The following is a 19,069-nucleotide window of genomic DNA, read 5'->3' on the forward strand; positions in this document are numbered from 1 at the left end:
GGGCGAGAGTACAGTAAATGAAGAGAGAGGCCAGATGAGACACTGGCAAAGGAAGGAGAGCCCTGGAGGGTCATGCTGAAGACTGCAGGAAAGGACTAGACCGGTGGTGGCTTGGAGTCAGATAGCTACATAATAATGATGTTGTAATCTATGTCGGCGATGCACATGAGTGGCCCATGGCTGGTGGGGTAATAAACATTATATTGGGAAGCAGGGCTCTGAGCTCAGCCAAAGCACTGATAAGAAATCAGAGAACTGCTTGGACTAGGATGGGATTTACTAAGAGCTGAAAATTCTTTATTCAGCTCTTCATTATTACTAATTCCAAAATCTTGATGACAAGATTTGAAGGAAAATAAAACACAAAGGGCCCCAAATGTACAGAAAGATTTGGAGGAAGTTCCAGTTATGAGTCAGTTGCAAGGAATGCAGAATCCACCTTCAGTCTTACCTGTAACAGCCTGTCGTAGGGTTTCAGACCACCAAGATCTCCTGGCCCAGCGGGGCGAATGTTTTTGACATATACACCTTTCTCCAGCAAGCCATCTGCTACGCTGAACCCAAAGTCCTCCACGTCAGAGTCCTTGTACAAGGTCACCTGAAAAGTGAGAAAGCATGAAGAGAAATGTTAGGGGCTGGGGGCTTGCTTGTAAAAGTTCTCGATGAATGATCTTTTCAAATTAATTTCAGTAGTACATTGGATTTATAATATAAGTGTTAGGCCGTTCCCCCCACCTAACACTATACTGCTTTTTCCATCCCAGGAACATGCTTGGAATATACAAAGTCCCATCCAGAATTGCCAAAGAAGGAGAACCAGAGAGTTCTAGGTTCTGTCTGTCTGTCTGTCTGTCTCTTCTCTAATTGCAATCATTAGATATATATAGGAGAGAATTTCCCCAGGGCAGGTTGATTTTCTGGGAGCAGCTTTCCTGGTATGCTGAGATGCTGAGAAATAAACCAAAGGCCTTTCTTTCTCCCCATCCCAGTCTGGTGTTGTGTTAAATACAGTACTCAGTGTACCCATTTTTGAGTAAGTACAGTGATATCCATTATTTTATTTGCTATGGTACTCCGAGCAGTCCGATCAACACAACATTGTTTCAAAGCCCCGAAAGTATTTCTGTAACAAACTCCTTGCTCTAGGACTTGGCTTGACTAGTGTCCTCAGTACTTGCCCAGGGTTAGTTTGGTGTTTGCCCTTCCATGCCACAAGCTTCATTTGGTTCTCTGCATGCAAGGTCAGGGACTGCCAGCTAACCCTTCCTCCAGTCCGCATTTCTGCACCTAATCACCAAGGTAGTTAGACTACCTGCCCAAGGTAGTCTGAGGCTAAAAGAAGAAATCATTTGTACATTCTTAGTGTCCCTACCAGATTCTAAGCACAGGCCTGGGTGCTGGAAACCACAGTGAACAAGAAAAAGAAGAGGCTTCCTTTAAGAGGCAAACTCACGAGCAAGGAATAATCCCTGAGCCCTCCCAGGCTGGACACTGGGCCCAGGGTATACTCAGTATTTGCATTCACTTAACACTGTAAGGTTGGAATTGTTTTCTTTGTGGTAACTGGATACCTTCCACAAAAACTGATGTGCATTGCAGGTAATAGTTGGGCTTACTTTTTAAACTGTAAATTAAAAAAAATTACATACTTTCTTTTACATAACTAATGTATGAACATGTGTTTTTTTCTTAAATAAACACTTTGGAGCCACACAGTAACTGTGAACATTAGAACTTTTACAGCAACTGTATCTTTTTATTTCCAGTTATTTTATTTCAGAGAGGTATAGAATACTGAAGGAAGTACAAAAGTGGTCAGTTTGTACATTTTATTTTACTGAATGGAGAGCTAAAAAATATCAAGCAGACTGGGTCAGTACTATTCACCAGGCAGCCCTAGTAGCTTTGGCCATCTTAGAGGTGAGGAAATTCAATTTTATAGAGGTTAAGTAATCCTCTCAAGGCCACAAAGGTAATGAATGGTGGAGCCATGTCTGTCGGATTCCAGACGCAAAGGACTTAACCATTATACTCTACTGCCACTCAAAACACTTTATTTCATTGATTCTATGACGCAGGGTTTTCTTTTCTTTTCTTTTTTTCCCCCTTTGTTCTGTTTTATGACTGATAGCACCATGGAGCCCATGAAATATGGTCAGTATGCCAACACTTCACCCCTGCTTACATCTTTACCATAAGTACACCAGAAGGAAAGGGTTAGACCTTCGTTGCAACTTTGTTTTAAGGCAGGAAATGTGCTTTAGCACTTAAAGGGTCCTCCTGAATGGGAGCAGGTGGAAAGAGCGGGTGAAACGAGGGTCTTAGATGGCCCCAGACTGACATCTCAGGAGTCTGCTGATCTAATGTTTATTGGCGTGGCACTCTGCAGGCTCACTATAAATGCTCTGTGTGTGTGTGTGTGTACTGAACTCTACTATTCAGATCTCTATCTATATGCCAGGTACTGTTTTAGGAACTGGAGAAAAGCAGAATATATTGAAAATCACTGGGATAGAAGTGAGCAAAACAACATTTTTTAGTTCAAAGACCAGTGAAGATATCTAATTTAATTCTTATCCTACAAGATAGATAAGAATCTTCATTTTAACTAAGGTGGTATATCTATTTTTTTTTTTTAACCTGAAGAAGTGACCTGATTTCTGTGGATCACTTTTGTGGTATTGTTATACAAGTAGGTAGCAGGAAGCCCCACTTTTCTAAATAAGGAGTGTGTGTGTGTGTGTGTGTGTGTGTGTGTGTGTGTAGCTTAGTAACTTCTTCCCCCAAATCGAGCATGTACATTAATGGTGCGGGGTGGGGGGGTGGGGTGGGGTAGTAGTTTAGGTCAAACTGTGTGACTGAGAGAGTACCCCCCAAAGCAAAACTCATCAGAAAAGGAGGGGAAGTCTTTGTTGGTGACCCTAGGCTTAGCTATTTGGCAAATAACCCCCACCTCAGCTCCTTACCTCTTTAGGTGTTAAGGGTCTTTTTGTTGTTGTTGTTCTCTGATCTATCCCAAACACAGTGCCTGCCACATGGGTGGTTGCTTGACTTGAAAGGGTTCTTTCTGACACACCATATGGTTGAAAACCAGTCATGACATGCTGTGCTTTTAAATGTCACTGCAGAGAATGTGATTTGAACTAAGAGGAAGTCTGAGCTTCAAACCAATCTCCCTCACCCTCATCCAAAGCCTTGCTGGGCCCTTAAACCCATCTTGTGACAGCATGGTTGGACAGGAGAGAACTCTGGTGGTGACACTCATATGGCCGTGAGAGTAAGAGCACTTCCCATCCTGGAATCAGCCTGCCCCATATGTGTGGCCTGAGGAAACCTGGATCGAAGATCTAAATATCAAAAAAGAAACAATCTGCTGCAAGGTAAGATAGATAAGATTCTTGAAGTCATAGTAGGCAAGGACTTTCTGAACAGGATCTCAACTGCACAAGAAATAACATCAAGAATCAACAAATAGGATCACAACAAATTAAAAAGCTTCTGCACGGCAAAGGAAATAATCAAATGAGTAAAGAGAGGGCTGGGGATTTAGCTCAGTGGTTCTGGTGCCTGCCTCGAAAGCGAAAGGTCCCGAGTTTGATCCCTGGTACCAAGAGAAAAAAAGAGTGAAGACATAACCTACAGAATAGGAAAAAATTTTGCCAGCCACATCTCAGAAACTGAACTAGTATCTAGAACATACAAAGAACTCAACAAAATTAGACCTCCCCAAACAAAACACTCAATAAAAAATAGGCAACTGCAATAAATAGACATTTCTCAGAAGAAGTAAGAGTAGCCAACATGAAAAGATGTTCAGTATCTCTGGCCATTAGAGAAATGCAAATTAAAACAACACTGAGATTGGATTTTACTCCAGAAAGAAAGAATAAAGACAGGTCAGAAAACAGACATCAAAACACAGGAAGAATTAGTTCTAGTGTTCTGTAGCACAGTAAGATAACTACACTGTACAATAATTTATTACACACTTCAGAAGAATCTTAAGGTTCCCAACACATAAAATTAACAAATATTTAAAGAGAAATGCTAATTATTCTGATTTGATCATTACACATTGTAAACATGCATCAAATTATTCTAATGTACCCATAAATATGTACAAATATTACACGTCAATTACAAATTTAAAAAATAATATCTAAATTATAGAAAAGTAGATGAAGTACACACAGGCTTCAGGAGAGAGAAAATATGGAGAGATAAAATATGATGCTTTTATATATAACCTGAATGTAATTCACTGGTAAAATTAACTTTTATTTTTGGTATCCTCCAATACTTAGTCCATACTTTTCCCAACTGTCCCTAAAATGGTTTTCTAGAGTTGGTGTTTTCAAGTCAGAATTCCAACAAGGTCCACACATTACATCTGTGTTCAGTCTCTTAAACCTCCTCTTATCTACAGCATGCACTGTCTCATTTTCCCAGGGCCACTGATTTACATTTGTCCCCTTTATCTGGGGAGGATGATGTTTCAAGACCCTAGCGGATGCTTGAAACCAGAGATAGTACTAAACCTTGCATACAAGCACTTTTGATACTGTGACAGTCCATCTCAACCAAGATGTCTACTTGTTGAGTAACAGGTGAGAAGCATATAAATTATAGATTATGAACATGCTGGACAAAAGGATGACTCACTTCCTGGGTGGGATGGTGTGAGATTTCATCCTGCTACTCAGAATGGTGCCAAATTTATAACTGAAGAATGGCTTGTTTGAAATTTTCTATTGAATATTTTCGGACCACAGATGACCACAGATATCTGAAGCCACAGAAAGTGAAACCACAGATAAGGGAGGACTACTGTATTGCTGAAACTGTGGCATCTGTCTTGTGGAATGTTCTTCTAGCTCACACATTTCTCTAAATGGAACTTATCTCTGGATGTTTAAGTCAGGGTAAGCTTTGAGGGGGGCATGACTAGGTCACAGGGGACCAGTGCCCAATCACTCACTGGGTAGATGTTCCACACAGGGTGGGCTCAGGTGATGACAGACTGATTTCTCCATGGTGAGGCTCCTCATCAACCTTCAAGGGTTGATGCATAGATAATTACTGTCTGAGTTGGTAATCTCATTCAAGTTCAAAGTGATAATCTTTTTATAATCCTAGAAACCATCTATATTTATTTATTTTTAAAAATTCATTAATTTTATTGGTACATTTTAGGTATACAATATAATGACATTCATTATTGGGAGTTTGTGCCTTTACATAATATATCTTTGTTCTTATTTTTTTCCCCATTCCCCTGCCCTCCCTTCAACCCCTCCACCCCTCCTTATTTACAGTCTTTGTTTCCATTTCTTCCTCTTCTCATATGTATTCCTTTCCTTTCTTTCCTTTTCCCTACCCTTCCCACTTCCTCTTCCCCTTTGGACCTTTTCTTCCTATTTCACATTATCTGTTATGCATTTTGATCCTTATTTACATTTTCAGTTTCTCACACCAGAGAAACTATTTGGTATTTATACATGTATGTCCTATTTATTTCACTTAAGAGTATCACCTCAATGTGCATCCATTTAGCTATAAATGTCTCTAGTTTCTCATTATTTCTGGCTAAATAGTACTCCATTTTATTTAAAAAACCACATTTTCTTTATCCAGTTTCCAGCTGATGGGCAACTGGGCTGTTTCCAAGTTTTAGCTATTACAAACTGTGCCACTTTGAACATGGGTGCACATATATCACTGTGGTATGATTCTTTTAATTCTTTTTTAAAATTAATTTTATTGGTACATTTTAGGTATACAATATAATGACATCCATTATTGGAAATTTGCACCTTTACATAATCTCTCTTGGTTCTTATTCTTTCCCCATTCCCCTGACTTCCCTTCAACCCCTTCATCCCTCCCTATTTACAAAGACTTTGTTTCCAGTTTTTCATTTTCTCCTATTAATTCCATTCTGTTCTTTCCTTTCCCCTACCCCTCCCACTTCCCCTTCCCCTTCCGTCTACATTTATTAACTAGAATTATTTTGTAAAGGGGAATTGTTTTTAATTAGCACTCCTTGATTACTTTAAAATGTAATTAATATAAGAAAGGCAGAATAAATGTTAATTCTTTTCAGCTTCAGAAAAGAGAATTATTGCACTATAAACTTTTTTTTGGTACCCAGGAATCGAACTCAGGACCTTGCGCTTGTGAGGCAGGCGTGGCACCTCTGAGCTACATCCCTGGCCCCTGCACTATATACTTCTAATGGTGGGCCACTAAGAATTTCTTTGGGGAGGAAGAGAAGCTTTGTCATATAAGCATCAATATGAACCTATGGGTTTTTACATACTTTTATTTTTAACCAATTGCATCAATAGTCTTCCGGATGTTCAAAATGCTTTCATCTTTAGGCACAGGCAGCCTTTCATGTTGACTACTTTTGAAAGGATTCATTTGTTCTGATAGTGCCTTTGCTTTCTGGTGCAGGATATAACAGACTCATCATGAATATTTCCTGCCGCTCATCTGGCATCAGCCATTTCCCCAGGGAACCTTTAATGGGAGGAAATGTTGCTGTTTTGTATTCTAGTCCTTTTCCTCCTATCTCCATGCTCCTTCTCAAAGGACGGGAAAAGAGGAATAAAAGGAAAAAGGAGAAAGAAGAGGAAGAAAATAGCTAATGGGATTGCTGGTAGATTTTTATTGTTTGGGCCCTGCTTACTAATGGCATTAAATCTCTCTTCTCAAGGTCTCTGTTTACGAGCAGCTTCTTGGCTTTATCTGTGGAGTCTCTTGTCCTTTTGCCTGCTTTCTGTCTTTGCTCCTAGCCATGTCCTCTCCATGTGACAAGCAGCATACCTGGGCAGGGTCCATCACCACTACTCTGAAAGGGCAGTATACCCTCTTAGCTGTCTCTGTTCTACTTGCAGCTAGGTATGGAGTTGCAGCCCTATAGACCCTGTGCTTTGGGCTGGTTGGGAAAGTGGATTAGCAAACCCAGGTTCATTCTTTTTTTTTTTTTTTTTTTTTTGCTTAAATTCTTTTATTGGTACATTTTAGGTATATAATATGTTTACATTTATCATTGGGTGCATGTACCTGTACATGATGTATCTTGGTTCTTATTTTTTCCCCATTACCTGTGTGCCCTTCACCCCCTCCACCCTTCCCTATTTACGTAGACTTCATTTCCATTTTTTTTTCTTTTCTCATAATTTTTCCTTTCCATTCTTTCCTTTCCCCATCTCCTCCCACCACACCTACCCCTTTGGACCTTTTCCTATTTCAAAGTATCAATTAGGATCAATAACTAATAATTGATACTTTGAAATAGGAAAAGGCCCAGATTCATTCTTGATGAGTACCTGAATGTGAGGGTCCCCAGGCCTGAGCTTGCTAGTTTTACAACTGTGAAGTGTTCTAACACAGTAATTCAGAATCTTTGCATTTGGGGGAACATTTGGCATGGGCTTGGAATAATTTTAAAATTCTTCATTTCTCAGTCGGCCTGTGATTCTTGGGTATCTGTTCTACACACAGGCAAGAACTCAGGAGGGGAAAAAAAGGATGAGTGGCATTTAAAACTACCAATACCAATCACTGGTAACCCACTAACCAAGACATGGACGATGGATACCAGTCAGAGTGCATTAGCATATTAGCTCATTAACTTTAAATTCACAGACTTTCGGCTTGCCTGAACCTCACACTGGACATATCTCTACAGAAAATCTTCAGGATGGGATGCTAGTAAATGGTTCGAAATTCAAAGTAATCTGTTTCTCTGGAAAGATTTCCTAAGGTCAGAAAATATTGTATTTTAATAGGCAGCTTGAGCCCTTTTCCTGGGAACAGCTTGGTAATAGTAGATTAACAGAAGTAAAATTATTTTTAAACCTGATAGAAGTAAGATTCCAGAAATCAGTAACTCAGAAAATGGGAAGTATAGCTGGCTGCTCTTAAAGCAGCAACAATAAATTGTGTCATGTAGCTCTGCTTGCCTGGAGATTCTTAATGGTAACTTTTGATTTATTTCTTGTCCAAAATCAATTCTAAGGATTCTGAGATTTAAGTCACCCCCCATTCCAGAGATGAATCCCTTATCCAGGCACTTTCTTACCTATGATTGCTTTTGATCTCCCACAACTCTGAACAACAAAATCTTTCTACTGATAGAGATGCTGAGCCTTGAGGAAGTTGATGGGGTGACTTGTCCTGAAAGAATGTATAAGCTCTAGGATTCAACGCTAGCATACCTGACCTCATTTGCTGTGTTCCTTCCACCAAATCATGGTTTTAGTTTTGGATGTGTAATCTTCTAGCTGGTCAGGCAGCCTTTTCATTCTCAATTGCCTAGCAAACTAATGATGAATAATTTATTATGTTTGCTGTGTTTTTTCTCATCAGAGCCCTCTTGTGGTTTTCCACGACCATCCACATAAACTCCTGCTCTCTGCTTCTAAAGATTACCATCCTGATCATTTTGCATTCTACCTTAAATCATGTGCTGTAAGAGTTTTCTTGTGATATCTCTATTCTGTGCAGATCAGAGGACATCTCTGGGGAACCTGGACCGTGAACATAATTGCAACTTTTCTGTTCTAAGACAGCCAGTACTCCTCTTTGAAATAATGCTCTGATCTCTGTTGAATTTTAACTGTGTTGCAAATACAGCATGTGTTGCAAATGATTTTATTCACCTATCCTAGGACCCCAACAGAAGTTATGACAAGAGGCAGAAGAGTTTCACCAAGATTCAAGTTCAGTCATTTTACATTTCTCAGCAAGTCTGTCTACATATCTGAACCATGTCCTCAAGAGTAAGATCAGAAGCTCAATACTGTTTTCAGTTTTGACACATGAAAGTTTTAGCTAAAAGGCCAACTCTCCCCACTTGGATTCTAAGGGCAGTTGTGCCCAGCATCTTCAGTAAATCACAACAAATGACAGCCATTCTGGAAGCAGTTCCCAAGCCTTGCCAGCCTCTCTGTGTCTCAGCTCAACCTTTGGTCCCAGTGGTGTCAAGTACCAAACCAACACCTACTTCTCAGAGATGGTGCTGTTTTTCCTGCAAATCACCAGGAATTTACGTTTCCTCTTGGCAGACTCCACTGGCCAACCCTGTTCATTTAAATCTGACAATTCAAATGATGTCAATTTTGAGGACAGCCCTATGCTACCTGGGGGTCTAGAAAAATAACAGCAACAACAAAACCAACTGTAACCTTTTAGCCCAAGAGGAAGAAATCTTGGTTTATGCCACTAGAAACCCATGGGTTTGAAGACAAGTTGTGTCAGAAAGGTGGATGCTGGAGAGTCTGCTTGGCAGAGGAGAGAGGACAGCTGCCTCCTGCTGCTCTCTGAGAGCTGAGTGGCACCAAGGGCAAGAAACCTGAGTGCCCAACAATGAGAGGATCAGGAGCTCAGATGGTGGCTCTAACTATGAGTAGGTCAAAGGGTGATTTGGCCCTTGGATAGTTCAGTCTCCACCAAGGGAGTGCTCCAGTTTCAAGACCTGTGGTGGATTATCTACTGCTTTCCTGATTCACCTCAGAGCACCTTCACTCAGCTATCATTCCACATGAAAAGGAAGAGGAAGAGCTAGACAAAATTCTCCAGGAGCTCTAACTGAGCTATGGGTAGGTAATGGTCATCTAGTCATTGCCAGAGCCATCCCTGATCCTTTCTACTTGCTCTAGCCATTCTCAAGTGCTCCCTGCTCCTGCCGCCTTTGTTCAGGACTGCATTCCACTCTCAGCACCATCTGCTCTACTCAGCCTCTTCTTTCTAGCTTCCAAATCACTCTGGGCTGGCTGTTCTTCAGCTCTTAAACTTTTTTGACTCCCTCGGCAATTTATAGACCTCCATTCTCCTTAGGCCTATATTGTCCTCACTGATTTCACAGGCCATTTGCTGAAACGTGCAGGAATTCGGGCCCAGGCTCACCCTCATTCTGGAAGGATGACAAGTTACAGCTGGCCACACTCCTACTGCACTGGGTGTGATCTTCGTTTGATTTCTTCATGCTAGGGACTGTAGACATCTGACACTGCAAAGAGCCTCAGAAAAGGAAAGAGCTCTATATCCCATTTTAGGGATAGATTATCATCCATTTAAGGACCATAGTCCTGCTGGACAAGCAGTATGACAGAATAATGTGAAGAAAGAGGCGAAGAGGGCTCTTCTCCAAGAAAATGGACAATAGGGAAATAGCATGACCATCAGAGCGCTATATCCCTTGTAAGTGAGGATCATATAGGTAATATAGAATTTCACAACCTACAGATAAATATATTTGGTCATGACAGAGATGCACAAGGATATCAGAGAGTGATGAATCTCCCCAAGCTAAAGATTTGGGGGAAAGTTATTAGCATTTCTGAAGAGAGATGGCAGATGCTGAGATAAGATAATGATCAAAAGCAGAAAGAAGACACATCAGAATTCAGTCTAACAAGCCTGCCTAAGGATTACCTGAGGCTAGGGGACAGCACCTCTGTTTGACTTACCATTTCTATTGCATGGAGCTCAGGTGCAAAGGTGGATGGTGACTTGCAGAAAAGTGATAGGATGTAAATTGAGTTCTGTCTGGGGAGATGCAAATGATATCTGCTCTGTTTCTTAGAAAAACTGCTTTGTTCCCCTACAAGTCACTGAGCAGTTGGATTCTAATTTACAAATTGCACTCCATTTCTTTTTCTCTCTTGTCATCCTGCTGTCATTCCTTATTGTTTAAACAAACAAGTCTTTATTGACATGAGCCAGTCAGTTATATAAAATTTTTTTTTAAAACATAAAAAGTGTTTCTGAACAGAATCACAGACAAAGGAAGCTAATGGAAATGATACATTTTGAAGATCACCAGGGATGGATGCCATAATTTATATAAAACATACAATCCAAATACCCACTCTTGTCCCCAATTTCATGTTTCCTCAATAATGGTCCCCCCGTTATCTTCCCTGGACTCACAGGGAGAGAATGTGCTTGTCAGACTGACATGGTGACTGCCAGTAGTAACCAGACACATCGATTTCTCCTTGTAAACGGACTCCCACTCTGACTTACTTCGCTGCCTCTGGTGGCTCTTGGGAAGCTGTCTGGAGCTTGTGTAAGTCTGGGTTGCTGAGGAGACCTCATTTTGGAGTTTGTGACACCAGCTGCAGCAAGACTCTGAATGACAGTGACTTCACCAGGGAAAAGGCTATTTTGTGAGTTCTCCTCTTGTTACCAGGTAACCCTTCCCTCTCTTTGCTAATTGAGAAAACAGAGGTCTATAGGTCAGCCTGATAACAAAGCCTGTGTGTTCAACAGCTTATCATGCTTTTCCCCAAGACAGAGAAATTCAATCTAGAAGACAGTGTGCAAACAAAAGCAAAAAGTTGATCTATTTTGTGTATTGCTTTTAGCATTTAATGATTTCCACAGTAGACAGTTGTACATTAGCCATTTGGAGAAGGTCTACAACTGGCATAAGAACTTATGTGATCTTAAATGCCCATTCCAAATAATTTAGCGAAGGAAGAAGGAATGTGCAAGAGTAAGATATGTTTTTCCATTTCATATTTCCCTCTAGGGCTGAGCTTGTTTCTGACTTGGGAGAAAGTTGCAAAAGAAGCTGGTATTAAACACTGAAAATGATACTCTTCCCAAGGAATAAAATAGCTTTACTGTACCACAGAGAAGAAAGCTCCCCTCTGAGAAAACTCAGGTATGCTGCAATTGCAAAGTGACCTTGGTGGGGGAAAAGCTGATGGTAGCAAAAACCTTTGAGAAATACAAGTTGCTCATGAGTGACTCAGATGTTCCAGTATTGTGCCACAAGCAGCTGTAAATAAAAGCAGGTACTGAGAAATTATTTTAAAAACCTTCCTGTAAAAATATAAATAAAAACAGCTGTATACAACTGAGAAGTATAATCTTACTGAAAACCATGAATGACATAGAATAAGGGAATGTCAATATGAATTTTGTTTTTAAAAGTTCAAATGCTCTGAATGGAGAACTTTCTTCTCTACAAAGATTTTTTATTTTTTGCCTTAAGGTGTGCAATGAAGTGAAGCTAGAATTCATCTTAGAAATAGATTAAGTGGGCTCCAAAGGATTTTTAAGTTTCAGCAAGGAAAGAGAGATTATCAATGAACTGAAGCTAAGATCACAAGCTCTTCATCTGGAAAGAGAAAGAATGAATGATAAGCTGTAGCACAAAACAGAATTCATCTTGGAGATAAAATACCCAAGCTCCAGGGCCCAACATGCCTCACATTTCCTCTGAAGCCTGTCACCTCGTCCTTGCCCGTGATTATCCTGAAGCAGAAAAACTACCTGCAGTGAGCAGAGACCTAAGGAGATGATTCTCAATCTTTAGTCCTCAAAAGTAAAGGGATGGTTAAAATGTAGCTTCTTGGCACACAATCTCCCTAAATAATGAAAAGGTAAGTCAAGTCTGGGTGAGGCCTAGGGCCTTACGTTGCAACAAGCACCCAGAACGAAGGTGCTCAGAGGTATACAACCCAAGTCACTGTCTATCGCTGTAGTCCTCAAACTATTGGTTGTCACCTGTTAATAAGTCTTTAAATCAGCTTCATGCAATTAACATTTGAAAAGAAGCAAAAAATGTCAGTGTATATTGTGCAGCAAATATTTGGATTTATTCTTATATATAAATGTGGGTGTACCTGTGTATTAAATTCGTGAGTACAGTATATTGCAGGCTGTTCACATGAGCTGACAAAGTTGGAGAAGCAGTGTCCTAAGGGGATCTAGTACCACTTCTCTGGACTCCCTTCACTGTTCCTCCCACCCCCATACCAAGTGTCAAGTCACTCCAGCTCCAACTTCCTCCCACTTCTGCATAGGCAAAAAGAAAAAAAAAAAGTGCAGCTGCTTTTCTGTCGTTTCTAAGTGTTAGGAATGACAACTAGTTTTTTGTCTTCAGGAAAAAATGTAGACAACTTGAAAGAAAGCCTTCCAACACCCTGGTGGAGCCTCAGAAATGCAGGATGACAGGAATGAATGTAAACCATTCAGAGACAGGGTATGCAAAGGTCTGAAGGAAGAAAAGAGTGGAGGGAAAAGATGGGTAGAAAAAAGAGTAAACAATGGAGAGTAAGTTGAGGTGCAAGGAACTGGTCATAAGCCAATACTAATTCTTTCTGTAGGAAGAAAATATAGTTATCCATTCCCAGGAAACGGAGTAGCTTTAGCCTTCCAACCCATTCATTAATGAGATAGATCTTTGTCCATTCAATCATGTTCTCTTGATCCAAACTCTAGTGAAAATAATAAGATTCTGTAGGTGTTGACCTGAACACAACCAGCTCCAAACTCTTACCAAGGGGCAAACAGCCATGAGGAAGACAGAAACAGGATAACGTGAGTTAGAATGTTATACTGTTTACTTTACATAGCCTGTTCACTCTTGTCTTTGCAGCTCCTTGGGAATTTCTCTACTGGATCCATTCAGGAAAGTTTGCCAGAGAGGTTTCGTGGATGGAAAACCAGCCCTCATTCTGACTGCCAAACTAAACACTCTGGCTTTAATTATCTTCAATTAGAGAATGAAGTATTTTCTAATTTTCTACCCCCAACCCCCTCCAGGCCACTACACCAAGAATGCCTTTTCTTGAATTTCACAAATGTTTGTGACAGATTTGCAGTATCTTAGAGGGAAGATAACTCAAAATTCTACTAGTAAGTCACTGTGTTTTTTATGTCAGTAATTTTTCTGGGTTCAAAAGACACCCACATGCAAGACAGAAGCACAGTTAACAGTCTACCATTAAGGTTAATGCTTTTGCTAAAGACCATTTCCTTCCCAACTACTTCAACACTGGAGGGGGCTAAGCAACAAATATTTTGCATGGCCAATCAGAGTAACTGAATTCACTTAAAAAAAAGGATACTTGATATGTGAGCATAAATCACTCCAATAATTCCATAGTATCAGGCCACAGGCTCTTTTATTACATCTTCACTTAACTACACAATTTTGGGGTATTATAATTCTAGGATATCACTTATTTTTGAATCTTTTTTTGTTGAGGATCATTTGAGAAGTAACATGAAGCTACATGAGAAATACACTTATTGCTACTATTTAGGACAAAGGACTGAAATAAAAAGAGAAAAAAGCATGTTGTTTATCTGGTCAAGTTGGCCCATCTGTGTCTGATCTTGTGCCCTCCCAATTCACAGATGGCCACAGAAATGTTCCAACCTGTCCATTCACTGCCACTCATTATGCCAATAAGAGGATGACACATTTTTTTTCTTTTTAACAAGATCTATTATCTAGCAGAGCCACTTTTGAAAAACCTCAGCTATAATAACTTCCACATCCACCCTGCTGTCATTATCTTTGCTAAATGCTTTCAGTGAAGGAGGAATAGGAAGACAGCTCTTTTGTATTCCTGCGCTATCAATAATTGTCCTTTGAGGAGACTGCTTCACTCTAGAAGGAAAAAAATGTTTATTTTATACTTGCAATTTCCTTATCTTATAAATGGAGATAATAAACATCTGATAAGAAAGGCTACTATGAAGACTAAAAATATATAGTACATAGGACTTTGTAGGCACTCAGTACATGTTGGCATCTTTTCTCCTTGGGGCTGAAGGAGGGTGGCTTATCAAACATGGTCTGCTCTGCCCAGGCAAAAAGAGAAGAAGAAGGGAAGTCAGTTTACAGATATCTGAGGGAATTAGACACAACACAATTTGCATCAAGTATGGTACAGTCTGCAATTCAATCAACAGGGAGTTCTTATAGCCTAATGGCATGTACCAATTAGTATACTAGACCAGGTGACTTACTAAGCAGACATATCAGTTCAAGGTAACTGAATAAACAAGTTCACTTGTGGTATGGGGCTAGACCAGGGTCCTCATTCTAAAACATCAGGAACATCTTTGCTTTTTCTGTGAGTCCACAATTTCTCCTAATGCATGGGGCTCCAATTCTATGCTCTGGTCATGTGGTGATCTTTGCATTCCCACAATGCTATCTTTGATAGCACTTTGCACATGCCTGTCTGTGCTTGGAATGCCTCTTTACCTCCACCTTCATTTGTATGGTCAACATCTACATGTAAGAAGTCTTTCCTATCCCTTTCACAGTGGATAAAGGTCCATCCTCTATACTCCAAGGCTGCCCCGGCTTGCCTCTGTCATTGTCTTCTCACTGTTTCCCAGACTGTCTCTAGTGTAGCCTATGTTTTCCTTGGGATTGCAATACAATTTTTGGAGTAAACAAATGTGTAGTAATCTCTATTAAATGTATGGATGAACATGTGGTGAAAGAAAGAACACAGGATTAGAACCCAACTTTGCAACCCTTTCTTAAATCATACTTTTTTCCCTGTGGAAGTAAGAGGTTAGATTCTATAGGGTGATTAGGGAAATAGATGTCTTTAAAGGAAAAGGGATAATTGGTCTTTTACTTCTTTTCAATCTTACCTCTGAGAAAGATGAACAATCTCTCTGTAAGTAGATTATTAACTACAGGGAGGATTTTGGTTCTCATGAAAATTAGGGTGAGATTGTTACTATACATTCTTATATATTAACAAAAAATAAAACAATAGCTCTAGAAAAAACAAAACGACAGAGACATCTACTCACTACTACTCTCCTTGGCTCAGTGTTCTGTAAACATTGTCACTTTCATATGTCAGGTGTGAACTCTGCCAGAAGCTCAAGAATTCAGCTCTGAGTGCAACAGTGGCTTTATTTCATGAAGTGAGGCAACTCTCACAGTCAGAAATGGAACATAGCCAGGGTTCACCCTATTCTGGCCTGAGACAACTAGCTAATATCTTGAAGAGAATTTTTTTTGTCTTCTGAATAATGTAATCAACGACAACAGGCCTATAATTAAATATTAAGCCTACATGAAATGTGAACCTCTTTTTCAGGAAAACTATGTGTATGTGATGTTTAGAAAATATTTCCCTTTCCACTAAAGATGAAATAATAGACTAACTCACCAAAGCTCCATGTGACACTGGAACCCAAATTTTTATGAGCTCTTTGGTCATAAATACATTTTTAGTTCATACACTGCTTGAAAGCTAGTCTGTTTCCTTGGGATCATGTTTGAGAACCAAGTCTCTGAAGATCTACCTTTAAGCTCTTGCTTCTCCCCTTGGCTGAGCCCACAATGTCACTTCCACAGGCTTACAGCACAGCACTCACTCCCTGAAAAATGGGTACTAAATCTGACTGCAGGGAAAGAGAAAAAACCTTACTAACCTTGTGCAGCTCCACAGGAGTTGGGGACATAATTTCTTTTATTTCTTGTTTCATTTTTCTCAGGGTTACAGACTTCCTGCCCACGTCGGAGGGCAAGGTGTTGCTCCGAGTTGTTTGGCTATAGTGTGGCCGAGAGCTGCTCCGTTCCTGGAAGCTGGCCTGTCGCCCCAGCTGATTTCGAGGTGTTGGAGCCTCATGATTCAAACTCATAGTGCTCCCCGACATGATTGTTGCCTGTGGCATTGACAATTTTCAGAAACAATTAAGCCACGAAGAATGAAAAAGTTTGGTTGCTCAACATTAAGCACAATTCTCCTTCTGCCCAGTGAAAAACAGTCTCTTCAGGGCATAACCAAAGGCTGGAAAATGGACATACAAGTTGAACCATGAAAGTCTGGGAAATGCTTTGCAAGTGACATTTATAAAGCACATCTCAAATCCAATGTAAGTACTTAAGCCTCTGAGTTTATTTAATCAAATACCACCCCTAGCAGTTTTGACACACATTTGCTTACTGCAAACTACTTTTAAGCATTAACTTTCTACTCAGTGGCCTCTAGCCAATGGGATTAATGAGGCCATCTTCAAGACATCTTATAGAAATGAATGAAGAACTTTTCAATGGAGATCAGGTTTTCTCTGTTTGCAGTGGTTCCTCTGGCTCCAACTGAAGCTAAAAATGGGCTAGCCTGGGATTATAAACGGGCTTTCCTCAAGTTTCTTGCTTTGCTTTCTATATTGTCTTCCCTTTGGCCAAGTGGCCTGACCTACAAGTTTGTTTCCATTTCTTTTGGTATGGATCAGTGTTTCTTAAAAATAGTCTTTTTGTAAGATCTTCAGAGAGTTAAGAAAAATTACTTCATATGTGATTGGATTCAACCCTTTGCTCAAAAGTTATGAGGTTCAGATTGGATTTCACCAGTGAATTGGGAAGTCTGTTCAGCTTCAAATATATTTCCTGCATAATACATAGGTGATGGCAAGATTAGATCCCAAAGATGACTGAGTCTCAGAAGTGGAACAAAAAAGGATTTGAAATCAATATGATGGAGATGTTCATTTCTCATTCTAAAACTATGACTGTAAACAGCTCTGATACGATGGTTACATAAAAGCAAAATAGAATTGGTAAATCTACTCAAAACCGTGGGAACAGAAAACATATTCCATATGCATGTGATTGACTAAACTATGATTTACTTGTTTATGATAATACCAATGCTAAAAGTAACAAAGCTGAATTTGTTCAGTCCTTTGAATGTATTCACTCATTTAAGTCTCACAACTCTATGAGGTAGGCGCTGTTATTATTCCTAATTTATAGGTTAGGAGACAGGCAAAAAGACACAGACTTACATAAAGTCATAACTGAGGGTAGGGCACTCTCTGAAACGATTTATTAAAGGGAATAATGCAAAGTGAGTATCATTTTCATTTGTCATTTCTCCAAGACACCATAATTCCAAAATTCATCTAATGTTCATCTATACATGCATTACTAACCAAGTTTTTTTAATAATAGCCAAGTACTGTCTCACATATCTAACAATTGTTGAAAGAAATAAAAGCAAACTTATTGGTATTCTGACTAGATTTGATGTATTTTTTTTTTTTTTTGGTACCAGGTATCGAACTTAGGACCTTGCACTTGTGAGGCAGGCATAGTGCCACTGAGCTAAATCCCCGGCCCTATTCTGACTAGATTTGTTTCCATTGATAATTTTTTTGTTTTGGTACTGCGGATAGAACTCAGGAACTTGGACATGTGAGGCAGGTGCAGCACCACTGAGCTAAATCCCCGGCCCTCTCATTTTGAAAAAGAAAATTATAACTGTGGAAAAATACACATGCTAAGTCCTATATATATATAGTATGTATAAACTATCATTTAATACTTAAATAATCCTATATGGTGGATATTATAATCCACCATATTATAATATTATAATATACCTCTCAGTTGTTCAAGTAAGGCTAGAGATGCCTGAGCGAGTTTGGCAACCTGCCTAAGAGCCTGGGCTTAAAACACTTGCTCTTGAACCTGGCTGCACCTCTTTTTAGTCCAGTATTAATTGAACTATATGAAATTCCTAATGTGTACATATATGTAGGTATCCATATATGGTTTATCTCAGATAAGTAAGTTTATTGAGACCTTTCTGTGGCCAGCTGTACTGGTGTTATGAGACATCCTTTATTTTATACATATATCATTTCTATGTTTAGTCTACTGCATAATTAAGAGCAGCCAATGATTGTTTGCCTGCTGTGGTGACCATCCATTCATTATTTTTACCTACTTTAGTTATCTGCTTTTGTTTACATCTATTTTTTAAATATTTATTTTCATAGAACCAGGCAGAAAAATGTTGAAAGTAAAACACTTAATCACTACATGGGGGAGATGACAGCCTGCTTTGCTGAGTCCTAACTGCCATAGAAGAAGTTACGAATAGGTTTACAAAGAGCTCCAATGGGAGAAATGAGATATTATCAACAGTTGTTTAGTTTTCAAACACAGGTTGGCTAGTTTGTTTAAAGTTAACTTCAAGTGAATTAGTGGCATCTAAAAAGGAATATAAAAATTAAAGCACAAATATAATTTAGGCTCTGACATTTAATTAAACCTTCTTCCTCCATTATATTAAACAAAAAATAGTTAAGGCAGTGTTCATTAGTGAAGCAATGGCAAACATCATGATAGGTAATTTTTATTGAACACTTTATCAAATATTTATTAAGTGCTATATTTTTATTTAATTGCCAAATAAGTATTAACTCATTACCACTCATTTATTTTATAGAAGAAATATCTGTTCAGAGAGGTTAAAAACTTGTTCAAAGTCTT

General features: G+C 39.3%; 1 protein-coding gene across 17 annotated transcripts in view; it reads right to left on the reverse strand.

The window, feature by feature from the left end:
• The window catches only part of Grip1 (glutamate receptor interacting protein 1), a 661,025-nt gene that overhangs the window by 4,808 nt on the left and 637,148 nt on the right, over positions 1-19,069 (reverse strand). For 16 of the 17 annotated variants that reach the window (XM_087192377.1, XM_087192373.1, XM_087192375.1 and 13 more), the window contains 2 exons: positions 16,222-16,455; positions 452-598 (listed from right to left, as the gene is read on the reverse strand). In XM_087192377.1, coding sequence (XP_087048503.1) covers positions 452-598; positions 16,222-16,455 — 381 coding nt within the window. Of the gene's footprint in view, positions 1-451; positions 14,617-16,221; positions 16,456-19,069 lie in introns of all 17 variants that reach the window. The other variant, XR_015443415.1, reaches the window with a different exon arrangement.

Source organism: Heterocephalus glaber, unplaced genomic scaffold, assembly GCF_053883595.1.
Source record: "Heterocephalus glaber isolate CG9 unplaced genomic scaffold, H.glaber_assembly_v1.0 deba00001569, whole genome shotgun sequence".
In the NCBI taxonomy this organism is placed as follows: domain Eukaryota; kingdom Metazoa; phylum Chordata; class Mammalia; order Rodentia; family Bathyergidae; genus Heterocephalus; species Heterocephalus glaber.